The 13,029-nt window shown below is 40.3% G+C and overlaps 1 protein-coding gene across 2 annotated transcripts in view; it reads left to right on the top strand.

Annotated features, from left to right (window-relative positions):
- The window catches only part of Hdgfl3 (HDGF like 3), a 53,020-nt gene that overhangs the window by 34,029 nt on the left and 5,962 nt on the right, over window positions 1-13,029 (top strand). The window contains exons 3-5 of one of the 2 annotated variants that reach the window (XM_038314083.1): window positions 2,863-3,001; window positions 3,467-3,622; window positions 8,066-8,212. In XM_038314083.1, coding sequence (XP_038170011.1) covers window positions 2,863-3,001; window positions 3,467-3,622; window positions 8,066-8,212 — 442 coding nt within the window. Of the gene's footprint in view, window positions 1-2,862; window positions 3,002-3,466; window positions 3,694-8,065; window positions 8,213-13,029 lie in introns of both variants that reach the window. The other variant, XM_038314082.1, reaches the window with a different exon arrangement.

The following is a 13,029-nucleotide window of genomic DNA, read 5'->3' as shown; positions in this document are numbered from 1 at the left end:
AGAACATTTAATTGTGGTGGCTTACATTTTCAGAGTTGCCTACGGAAGATTCCCACACAGTCCCGCAGCCATTCAGTCCCAAATAAACACACAGAAGCTTACATTCATTATAAACTGTTTGGCCTATTGCTTAGGCTTATTACTAACTAGCTTTTACAACTTAAATTCACCCATAATTCTTGTCTATGTTTAGCCATGTGGGTTGGTACCTTTTCTTAGTAAGGCATTTTCATCTTGCTTCCTCTGTTTCTGGATTATGACTGCATCTCTTTCCAGAATTCTCCTCATCTGGTTGCCCTGCCTATGCTTCCTGCCTGTCTACTGGCCAGTTAGTGTTTTATTAAGCCAATATGAGTGACAAATCTTTACAGTGTACAAGAGCATTATCCCACAGCACAGATGTTTAGTCCATTATCATTATGGTGTGACATGGTGGCATGCAGGCAGACATAGTGCTGGAGAAGTAGCCAGGTGTCCTGCATTTTGCCTTCAAGGCAATAGGAAGTAGTTGAAACATTGGGTGTGGCTTGAACATATATGAGACCTCAAAGCCCGCCTCTATAGTGACACACTTCCTCCAACAAAGCCACATATCCGAATAGAGCCATTTCCTTTGGGGGGCATTACCTTTAAAACCACCACATGTGGCCTTCCTGGAGTATGGCTAACTACCAGGTCTACACTCTTCTCCCTGATAGACAGGGTCTCACAGAGCCCAGAATGGGCTCAGACTCCTGCCTCCACCTCCCATGTGCATTGTTGAATGTGCCAACACACTTAGTATACATAGATTTGTTAGTTCATTTTTTAACCATCTGGAGAGATCATTGCTATACCCAGTCAGAAAATGGAATTTATGAATTACTGCTAGCATGTTGACTGAAAGGTTTCAGTATCATCTTTTTCTGATTTCTAAATTCCTATCTCTAGCTCATAGTTTTCTTTAATCCCCAGAAAATATTTTCTAGCTCCCTATTTGATATCTTCTTTTGAATGTTTTAACTGGGACTTCAGGTTTTACAACTAACAATATGCTTCATCCCAATTTTTTTTCTGCAAGAGAAAAATCGTAACGTTTCAGAAACTAACAACTCTAGCTTTCTTATTTATCATCCTGAGCCCTTAAAGATAACCTCAAATCCAGTTTCTCCACCAAGGTTTCCTCCTGAGAATGAGATCTGAGTTTGATCATTTCTTCACCAACTACCCCCGGCCCTAGTCGCTGTCATTTTTATTTCAGGGCTTCTGATAGTTCTTGCTTACACCCTAGTACCTGACCTTCACTTGCTTCCAACATGACAGCCAAGTGATGCTACTCACCTCAGAACCTTGCATGGCTTCCCATATTACTTAATGCCTTTGCAAAGAGCTCCAAGGCCCCAAACAGGTCTCTAGCCTGTCACCGCTCTAACCATGTCCCTACTGGTTACTGTTACTCATTTCGCTCTAGCTGCCCTGGCCTCTTCTGTGTTTCTCAGACACATAATTTATTCCCAGGTAACAGCACAGAGGGTGTCTTCACCTCCTTTACTTAGAAGTTCCCTTTCTGGTCATGCCTTCTCCAATCTTTATAGCTGAAATTGTAGAAGTCATCCCTAATGTATCCATCTGGGATGGGCTAGTTTTAATGGTCAACGACCCAACCTAGACTCACCAGGGAGTTTTAGTGAGAAATTAGCTAGACGAATAATTTGTCTGTGGGGGGGTTTTCTTAATTGGTTATTTGAACTAGAAAGACCCACCCACTGTGAGAGCGCTATTCCCTAGGATGGGTTCTAACTGTATGAGTGGAATGAGTTGAGCTTCAGCGTGCATGCGTTAACTCATTGCTCTCTGCTCTTGACTGTGGATGTGATATGTCTAGCTGCATCAGAACCCTTGACTTCCTGACAGTGGTGGATGTTAACCTCAACTATATGCCAGATCAACCCTTCCTTCCTTAAGTTGCTCTGTCAGGGTGTTTTATCACAGCAACAGGAAAATAAACTAAGACACTATCCTTCTTTGTATACAAGAAATAATGTGTTTAGTTTGCCATTTTAATTGGTCTACTATCAGCACCTGTGCTTCCCGAAGGCAGCAATTGCTGTGCCTTATTCCCATACCATTGCAACAATGCCTGACACTTACAGGAGTTTAACTGGTATTTGTCATATTAATAGCTACGCAAACTTTAATTTGAAGTGTCTCAGGGATGTCGTCCAGTGTGAGCCTTAGTAGTTTCGCTCACTAGGTAAAGATCACAAGTCACGGTGTGAAAGGTTCTCTTCAGTGTGCCCTCGTCTGTTAGCTACAGAATTTAACTATTTTTTCTTGATTATAATTAATTTAGTTAGGAAAGCTTTAAATTAGATATAATTTTGTTTACTTTGCTACTTCTGGGTGTTCTCCCCCAACCAATTTACAGAAATAATATTGGCTAACTATTCTAAAGTAGTATACAGAATTAAATAATTTTTATTCCAGTATTTAAATTCCTAATATAAATCTCACAAACCCTTACCTACAGGAAGATTAACATAAATACCAGTTTAAAATGATGATTGACACGATCAGAGTAAACAGCTCTAATTCTGTCTGTGTAACTAGAAATCAATGTTAAACAAAGTATATTGGTAATATTAATATAAAGTCAAAATTGGACAGTCCACAGTTGCTGACTTTACATACTCAGATATCCATTTTATTGCCTTGAAATATGTTTCTAAAGCATCTTGTGATATGTGTTTAACCCAGAGGGTTTATATATACTTTAAATAACTTTATTGTAATGTGCTCTGACATCATATTTGATCTTGATATTTACAGTACCTTGTATTTGAAGGTCAGCGTGTCAGTTCTATTTCTGATCTATCTCTGCAGTGCATTTCTAGGTCCTAAAGACCTTTTCCCATATAAGGAATACAAAGACAAGTTTGGAAAGTCAAACAAACGGAAAGGATTTAATGAAGGATTATGGGAAATTGAAAATAACCCAGGAGTGAAATTTACTGGGTACCAGGTAATAGTTTGCATCACAGTCTCTTGTACTTTTATTCCTTGCTTTTAACTCTTATGCATCTTTGTAAAATGTCCTTCTTGTTAGTACTTACCTTCCATTCGTTTGAAGTCAGAGTTCTTCTTTGGCTATAGCAGCATTTTTTGATTAAGTACCAACTCTTGCCCAGAAGAGTCTGAGTTAAGTGGCCATTGAAAAATTGATTCTGACAGTCATTTGGGTCATTAATTGAATTAGGATTACCCATGCTACTGAGATTAGCTTCCAATTCTTGACTACAAGCAACCCTCCTACCTCAGCCTCAGCTGGAATTAGAGATGTGTGCCGCTATGCCTGGCTGTCATAGTTCTTTATTTTAAAATGTTAGAAGTAGGCCAAAGTCTTTGAAATTTAAGCAGAGTGATTGTTTTCACAGTTTGTGTGCTTTTTTTTTCCAAAATGTAATTGGCTGATCTTTTTTTTCCTTAGACAATTCAGCAGCAGAGCTCTTCAGAAACTGAGGGAGAAGGTGGAAATACCGCAGATGCAAGCAGCGAGGAGGAAGGCGATAGAGTGGAAGATGGAAAAGGCAAAAGGAAGAATGAGAAAGGAGGCTCAAAACGGAAAAAGTCCTACACTTCAAAGGTCACTGACAACCTCCCTCCCACTGTTCATTTCTCATGCATGTTCACTAAAGGTTTTCATCTGGGTAGGAGGTATAGTTCCTTGGCAAAGTGCTAACCTAGAACATGTGACTCAGCCACATCCCCTCCCCACCCCCACATATACACTACAAACTCTAGAGGCAGAAAGGCAGAAGCCCTGAGGTATTCAGGGAGTCACAGCTGACTCTTCGAGGCTGATTGCCCTGAATGTACTGTGTGCTTAGTTGAAGGAGAAAGGTTAAACATAGAATACTGTAGGGTGCATCCGTACCAGACATTGAGTTAAACTGGGTATGCAGGACTGAGGATTCCGACTCCGTTGAAAGGGAGACGGGGAGCAATGAGCAAGTAAATAACAAATGTAAATTATGAAAAGAGGAAGAAAGTGAATGTGATGAAGAAAACAGAAAGCACAGGTGCCCTTAGATCTTGAGCACAGAGACACAGGTGAATGCTGAACACTGCAAATTTGCAAGCTGTGTCGGTGAATGGGTCCGGATTCTGTTGTAAATGCAGCAGCAGTGGCGTGATGGCGGATTTACAAAGGGAAAGAGTAGGTTTGCTATACGATACTGTAGATATGAAGTCAAAAATACCCTGAGAATTGTGAAAACTTTTGAAAGTAAGCTGAAAGTAAGAGAAATGGATCCTTGAAGAGCTAATAAGATTGGTTCAAGGTTCAGTAGAGTCTGTCACATGATTGAACTCTTGAAATTATTTCTATTTCGATTCTTGTATTTATTGGCTCTATATAATTAGGAACCCCTGAGAAAACAAGTACCAAGAACTTCTCATACAATTAGGATTTGACTTTGGCAGTTGTTAAAATCTACCTACTAACATATAGCTAAAATTTATATCCATTCATTATTTCCCATGTGTCTAGTTGTGTGATTCACTATGTATCTTAGTGATTACTACTAGGGCTGGAGAGATGATTCAGTAGGTAAAGTGCTTACTGCACAAGCATGAGGACCAAGTCTAGATAACCTAGCACCCATCTGAAATTGGGGCCCGTGTGGCTGTAACCCCTGAGATGGCAGGGTAGGTGAGACAGGATGATCCCTGGAAGGGGCTTGCTGGTCACCCAGTCTAGCCCAATGAGGGAGCCCCAGTAAGAGACCCTACCTAAAAATATAAGGTAGATTCAGGCCCTTTGAAACCGTCGTGTTCCAAATACATATAGGCAGCACTAAATGTATGCAGTGGGTATTAAATTTAAAAAAAAAAAGCACAAGCACATGTAGTTAGGAGGGGAAAATAGTGGGGAGGGGGTAGGAGGAGTTGGACACGTGTACGCACACACACACATATAAGCAAACAAATGATTGCTTTTGATGAGGATAAAGTTGGTTAATTTTAAGTTGAATTTCTTTTAGCATTTGTGTTTTCCTTAAATATCCATTTGAATTTCTACTTAATTGATTACCTGCTGAGCTTTGTATGGAATGTGTTTGCAACCCTAAATTATGTAAAAGCTACATAAGGCTTCAAAGACTTAACAATGGACATGTTGCCTTTAAATGTCAATAAATCATTGCATGTTTCCATGATCAACAGTACCAAGACTCACAGGGTAGAGTTAGCACTTTACAGCAGTAAAGGTGAAGCCTAAAATTTATCATTTAAAGGATTATTTAATTTTAATTAACTAGAATTAACTAATTTTATTTAATTGAAATTTTCATGATCACTTAAGAACTATGTTTAATTTTTCACTGATTCCCAGTGTTTTCTTTTTGTTGAATACATGGTTTCTCTTAAAATTGAATAGTCTACTTTTGTTCTTGAAAACTAGTAGTCTATAAACCTTCTGTAACATCCAGTTAGATAAAAGGATTGTCTCATATCTCCTTTATCTACAGAATTGCATTTACCTGTGAGGGGGGAAAAAGCTCAGTAATCAAAATAAAAAACCAAAGTACAGCAGGTCTGAGGAAAATTATCTTTTAACAAGTTTATAGCTGGTTCATGTTAAAGAAGCACTAGCAGATACTAGAAAATTGTAAATTAAAAGTATTTTTATGCAAATGATTTATGGTTAAGGCTTATCAGATCCTTATAAAAAATTAGTTAGCAGAACAACAGTTAAACATAAAACCAATTCAAGTCCACACTGATAAAACAGATGATAAACACCAATTTAAAAGAAACTTACAGGACTTAGGATCTGAAGAGCTTTACAGAGTTAGTTTTGCAGCCAGATTTCCTGCCAAGATACTATTGTCACTCATTAGGAGATGTCTAAAAACGCCCTAGTTCTCATCGGCGTGAGACTCGGTGTTTGTATCATGCCAAGTGCTGAGAAGCATAAACTCAGGGTTACTTACAAACAACCTGCACAGGCGTTTATGTATATTATGATGTTCTTTGTTAGGCTAAGAGTGGGAGGTCAGCACAGTTACTTGAGGATACCTGTTTTTAATCTAAAAAGGTAAAAACGATAGCATTTTAAACTAACAGTTTGGCTGTGGTTGGTAGTTTTAATCAAGTAAAATAGTAGCAATCTATTTATGTGTTCTGTAACTAGATGATCTTTCTCTTTGTATATTAGGTTTATTTCATGTGTGTGTTGCCTGCATGTTTGCATGTACAACACGTGTGTGTATTGCATACAGACCAGAATGTGAAATTGGATCCCCTGAAACTGGAATTATGAGTGGTTGTTAGCCCCTATATCAGTGCTGGGAACTGAACCCAGGTCCTCTGCAAGTAAGCTCTTTTAACCACTGAGCCATCTCTCCAGCTAATCTTTGCATTAAAAAAAAAAAAAAAAAAACATTATATATGTAAGGGACTGGAGAGATGGCTCAGAAGTTGAAAGCGCTTGTTCTTGTAGAGGACCAGAGTTCAATTCTCATCGCTCACATCAGGTTGCTCACAAGTGCTTACAACTGCCCCTGCACCACACACACACACACACACACACACACACACACACACGTACAAAATAATTTTAAAAAACTGATTGTATGAGAAGGTTCCAATTTGCTAATTCATTTCTGGAAAGCCAAAATATGATTGGGTTAGTCAATTTACCTTAGTATTTGTTTTTAAAGTATTTGAAGATTGATCTAAAAATATTTCTCCTCACCTTCCTTTTTTCCTCTAGAGAAATGGCCTCATGTAGCCCAGGTTGGTGTCAAACTCATATGTAACCCAATCATGTTGTTGAACTTTTGAGCCTCCTTCCTCTATCTTCTGAGGGCTGGGATGGCAGATATCCATCCTCATGCCCAGTATATATAGTGCTGGGGATCAAACCCAGGGTTTCCTGCATCTAGTCAAGCACTACTAACTGAGCTACAAGCCCAGCCATTAAAACTTCTTAAGAGAAATACAGATTTAATAGATAAAAGGGCAAGCTGGTCAAGTTCAAAACATGTTAAAGGGACTGCATTTGGACAGACAGCTTATCTTTTGTGTTTTCTACCTAGTAGTCATTCACACGAGCCCATTAGTCATTGTTTATTGTTTATATGCTTGTAATTAAACTTGCTTTTTACTTTAAAAAAAATCTTAAGAGGAGTCATCATGGTGACTCAGTTGGTAAGGGCAGTGGCCACCAAGCCTGATGGCCAGCTCAGGAACCACACGACGGAAGGGGAGGACTAGTTCCCCAGGATGTTCTCTGACTTCCACACATGCCGTGGCAGGTGCATACACCCAAACAAATGCATACTCATACACAATAAATACATACAATTCTAAAAATTAAAAAAGTCTTTTAAAGGGAAATGTTAAAAATGTTACATCTTACCACCATAAATAAGACATACAATTGAAGCCATGTTTTTCTAACTTTAGTACTGTTCTGCCAGGCGACTTCTGCTGCAAACTATAATTTGATTTCAAATGGAAGATGACAAAGAAAACACACTGGCTGGCCAATGTACCCTTGGTTCTTAAGTAATTATCCGCAGTTTAAAGATTAGATTGCAGTGCCGTGCTGTGGTGGGAAGTCTTTGTCAGAGTCTAAGTCTGCCCCTAGTCAAACAGCACTTGAATGCCATGTGCTGTCTCGGGAAGTTCACCCCGACTCTCGGGACCTTGGTTTCTGTTACTATAAGGTGACTTCCAGTTCTGATGTCTACTAAGGTGTTAGTTCCTTACCCAGTTGTGTTTAGTCATGCTGTGGGTGTCTGTAGAGTCCAGTTTTTAACATCACATTTCTTGCAATACTTAGGTGGTTGTCTAGCCCGTATCTGCTTCCTTTCCAGCTAGTTACTCTAGTTACTATAGTCCCAGAGAAGTAAAATGACTTGTCCAGCAGCACCTAGTCCAGCTTGGCATGCTGAATGTGTTCTGTATGTGCTCCATCGAGTCAGACTGTGTGCAGACCAGCTCCTGATGCACCTCTTTCCTTAGGTTTGTGCATTTGGAGCTCTGCTTTTGACTCTAATTTTTAACTTTTAATCTTTAGAAGTCTTCTAAACAGTCCCGGAAATCTCCAGGAGATGAAGATGATAAAGACTGCAAAGAAGAGGAAAACAAAAGCAGCTCTGAGGGCGGAGATGCCGGCAATGACACAAGAAACACGACTTCAGACTTGCAGAAAGCCGGTGAAGGGGTGAGGATGTGCTGATGATTTCCTTCTCTCCTGCTAACCTAGAAGACATTTCCCTGTGGAGTCAGTGTCCATGGTTTAGCCTTAGTAGACATGCGGTTTGTTGTATCCATTCACAAACCTGAATGAGCGGTCAGATGTTTAGAGTCTGAGGACAAAAGAGAGCCACGTGGAAACTGTACCTTCCTGGAAAATTGGAGCTCTGAATATTTATTATTTTTCAAACTACTTTAGCAATTTATAAGTATTTTAAAGTAGTTTGCAAGTTACTGAAATTGAGATTTAACAGTTCTGTTTCTTTAATCACAAAGCCAGTAGCATATCCAAAATAGAATCTAAGTATTCGAGCTGGATTTGAGTACTGATATTTGAAAGACCTACAGGACTTACTTTGACTCTAGTTAACTTCCGTTGACTTTGGCATTGCAGGCAGGTCCACATTTGTGAAAGTGGTAGCAAGGGAATTTGTGCACCGGGCCTTTCCCATAGCATTTTTCTCTGTAGACCAGTTATCTTCACAGAATAACTGGGGAAGCCTGAGCACTTGAGTGCACAGCCCTGGCCCAACAAGTCTGACTCCCAGCAACTGCCCTTGATGAAATCGTGGGTGAGCGGTGGCGCCTGGGAAGTGCACTGCTCCTCTGTTCAACTGGTTCTCTATCCGTCTCACCTGTCCACACCGGTCCCGCTTGGCAGTCAGCTTTCCCTCGTCATCCCACTCACCTGCCGTTACTCTCCAAGTACACTTGGTGGTTCTCTTTACTCACGCCACTCAGGTTAGGTTTCTGCAACCTCCACCTCTTTTCCCTCCTCTCAGCTTTTGAAACAGGGTCTTGCTGTATGCCCTGTCTGGCCTAGTGTTCACTGTGCAGCTCAAGCTGGCCTCAAATTCATGGTACTCATGCTTGAACCTCGTGAGTGCTGGGTCCACAGGGTGTGTCACCAAGCTTGGCCTTCTTCAAGTCCCCTTCTCGCAGCATTTAGTACCATGCAGCTCTTCTCTCCTCCCAACTCTCACCAGTCACTGTTCTCTTCTGCTCCCCTCCCTCTCCTAGAGCTCTCCTTCTGCAGTCTGCCATGGTATGCTTCCTTAAAAGTTCACACATTCACGGGGGCGGGGGCATGCCTCTAATTCCAGCGCTTGGGGGCCAGAGGCAGGTGGATTTCCCAGTTCAAGGACAGCCAGGGCTACACAGAGAAACCCTGTCTCGAAAAACAAGCAAAGTTCCTATATCAATTTTTATTAACATTGTTCCGTGTGGCTTGTTTATAAGCATTTAATAGTGGCATTTACTCACTGCTGTGCTTTTAAGTTCATTTATTTGGTTACATGTAGCAGCAAGTTTGATTTTTTTCAATTAAAGTTATTACTCATGGGGGTGCTGTTACAGCTTGCCATACATAGTTCATGTATGGAGGTCCCAGGACAGCTTTCAAGGATCCGTATTCTCACATGAATCCTGGGATCAAGCTCAGATCTTGGGCTTAACAAAAGTACCTTTACTCACCAAGCCATCTTGCCAGCCCTTATTCATTTTTCAGTGCTGTGTAATGTTCAGTTTATATAACATATATGACGCTGGGAATATACCAAATTTATATATTCAGTCTACTGTTAATGGGTATTTGTGCTATTTCCAGCTTTTGGCAGTTCAAAACTATATATATATATATATATATATATATATATATATATATATATATATATGAGCATTCTGTCTCCTAGCGCACGTGCTCCTATTCTCCTAGTTTGCACTAGGGCTGGAGGTGCTGAAGTACAGGTTTATGGCTTTCAGCTTCACCAAGTCCCTTTCTGGAGGATTGGCCAGTTTATGCTCAGACCAACAGTGCCAACATTATATTATTTTGGTGTCATCAGATTTTGGTTTTTGACAATATATTGGTGTAAAATAGTCATTACAGTATGAACGTGTAATGCAGTGTGATTGATCGGTGATAGGTCTTTTTATGCTTACCAGCTGGCCATGTTTCTGCTCCATGACACACATTTCCAGGGTTCTGCCTGTTTTCCCATTAGACTTTTTTTTTACTTTTTTATAGGGCTTTGCTTATGCTGTACAATACTGTTTAATATTTGTGTCTTATCTATTAACTTTCTTTTGATTTAAAAAAATTACTTTCTTAGTTTTAATCAGCTTCTCACTTTTCTTCATGTGGTTAGAATTGTCTGTCTTTAAGAATAACCATCGTAACCATCTACTGAAATTATCTGCCACCTAGCGTAAGGTTCTGACTAGGTTCTCTTATGTTCCTTTGGTCAGTTACCCACTCTACGCTATAGCAGCTTTCTAACGAGTCATGGTATTTCATAAAGCTGATAGCTAATGTTAAGCTTACTTTTAAATATGGAATAGCCATGAGCTGGTATAGAATGTCAAATGACCTTGATGCTCAGATTGTTGAGAATGATTCAGTAGATGGATTATCAAAGGAACAGTTGCTGGAGCAGTGTCCTTCACGAGGGACTTCATATCTGTGTTTGCACTGAGACTGCAGTGGGTGTGGCTCTGTAGTATAGTTTGAGATCGTGGGTTTGTACCTTCAGCGTTACTTTTCCTGTTTAAGATCACTAAGGCTAGTTGGGGTCTTTACGTTTCCATATGTATTTTAGGATTGTCTTTTCTAATTCGCTGAACAATGTCTTAGAGTTTTGATGGGAATTGTAATTAGATATGTGTATCACTTTCAGTAATGTAACCATTTTCACAGTACAGTTCTGCCCGTTCATGAGCTTAGATTCCCTGCCATCTCCTGGTTTGCAGTTCTTTGTTCAGTGTCGTGAAGTTTCCTTGTGAAGGACTCCCACCTCCTTGGTTAGATTTATTGCTGGACTTTTTACTTTTCTTGGAGCTCTTACAGATGGTAGATGGTGTTCTCTGATTTTCAGCAAACTCATGGCAGTATGTGGCAAGTTTTCTGATTTCTCTATGTTGTTTTTGCATCCCACTACTTAATGCTTATCTGGTCTAAGAATTTTCTGGTGAATTCTTGGAGATTTTTAAGTATAGGATGGTCAGCTGTATATAGGGATAATTTCTTCTTCCCTGTTTCTAGCCCTTTTATTTCCTTTCTTATGAATAGTAGTGTCCTAAAAGGTGCTCACATTAGGAATCGGTCTAGTTTCCTTCTGTTGCTGATATAGAACACTGACCAAAAGCAACTTGAAGAGGAAAGGATTTGTTCCGCTTACATTTCAGGCCATAATCCATCATTGAGAGAGGTCAGGGCAGGAACTCAGGCAAGGCAGGAGCTTGAAGCAGGAACCGTGAAGGAATGTTGTTTGTTGTCCTGTGCACTGGCCTTCTCGCTGGTGTGTGCTCAGCTAGCTTCCTTTCACAGCCCAGGTCCACCTGCCTGGGGACGGCTTTGGCCACAGTGGGCAGGGCCCTGCCACACCAATCATCAGTCAAGACAGACAGTCTGGTCCAGGTAGTCTCTCTCAGTCACGTTTTTGTTTAGCACAACCCCTCAGACCATTTGGGTCTCACACAACTTTTACTTGTTTGGAAATCCTGGCTACCACTTCCTCACATGCTGACCTTTGTGGTATGTTTCAATTATTCTCCAAATACTGACTTTTAGAAGTCTTTAAACGTCAAGAAACTATCAATGGAGGACTAAAAATTAACTTTTCACTTAAATAATCAATTTTTATGACTGGCAACAAATATTATTTTTCTTATGAATTAGAGTCACTATATTTTTCACAACGTGGTCAATACTAAAGCTTTTTATTAGTGTATAATAACCACACAGATTCATTAGGAAGTTTTTATCCATATACACTATTAGTATGTTTATCCAGGCCTGGTCCCCTGCCACCTCCACTTTCTCCCTTTCCTGTTTTAAGTCTAGAATCTGCATGTGATTTTTTTTAAAGCCCTATTTGTCTAAGTGTTATTTATTTCGTTTTGTTCTAGTCATTTTCCTTCAGACAGCATAGTTTCATTTTTTTGACTGACTAAAACTTGTATGCGTGTCTGTGTGTGTCAGGTTTTCTTTATCCTTTCATAGACCCTAGCATGGTTCCATGACTGGGCTATTGTGAGTAAGTTCCACAGCAAACATGCGTACAGTTCCTCTACTGTATGCTTTGAGTCTTTGTGTGTGAATTCAGAAGTGGTATATTTGATCAGCAGTAATTCTGTCTTGTTGTTGCTGTTGTTTAATTTGTATGCATGCCTGCGCATGTGTACACCAGAGGGTAGCATTGAAATTCTCCATCACTCTCAACCTTTTAAAAGAAAAAAAAAAAGACAATTTCTCACTGAGCCTTAAGCTCACGGACTTTGCTAGGCTGGCTGGCTAGTGCCCCCACCACGAGCACTGGCATTGCCACCGTACACTGCTGTCCCCAGCTGACTCAGTGCTGGGGATCCGCTCAGTCCTCACGCTTGAGCAGCAGGCACTTCCCTCGCGGACCCACCTCCCCAGCCCTTGTCTCCTGAAAACCCTCATACAGACTCCATGGCAGCTCTGCAGTCTGTCTCCCCGGCATTGTGTCCTCACAGCATTTCTTGTTTACTTTCTTGGTGATAAATGGCCATCCCTCCTACGGTGAGTTGGAAGCTCACTGGCATTTTGACTTGCATCTTACTGCTCAGTTTGCCAAATATCCAAATCTTAACATCAATTTTTTTTACATAAAAATTGTACTCCATGAGAAAATCTTTTTGGCTTCTGCCTGCCATATTTTGGGTATCCATTAGCTTTGCTGCTCTGTAAAGCCTTTGAGTGCGCCTCCCATTAAAGTACCTCAAGGGGGAATCTGATTGGATCCTCTAGATGTCAGTCAACAT

Source organism: Arvicola amphibius, chromosome 12 (assembly GCF_903992535.2).
Source record: "Arvicola amphibius chromosome 12, mArvAmp1.2, whole genome shotgun sequence".
Classification (NCBI taxonomy): Eukaryota; Metazoa; Chordata; class Mammalia; order Rodentia; family Cricetidae; genus Arvicola; species Arvicola amphibius.
Note: the sequence above shows the minus strand (reverse complement) of the source record. Positions and strands in the feature narration are given on the sequence as shown.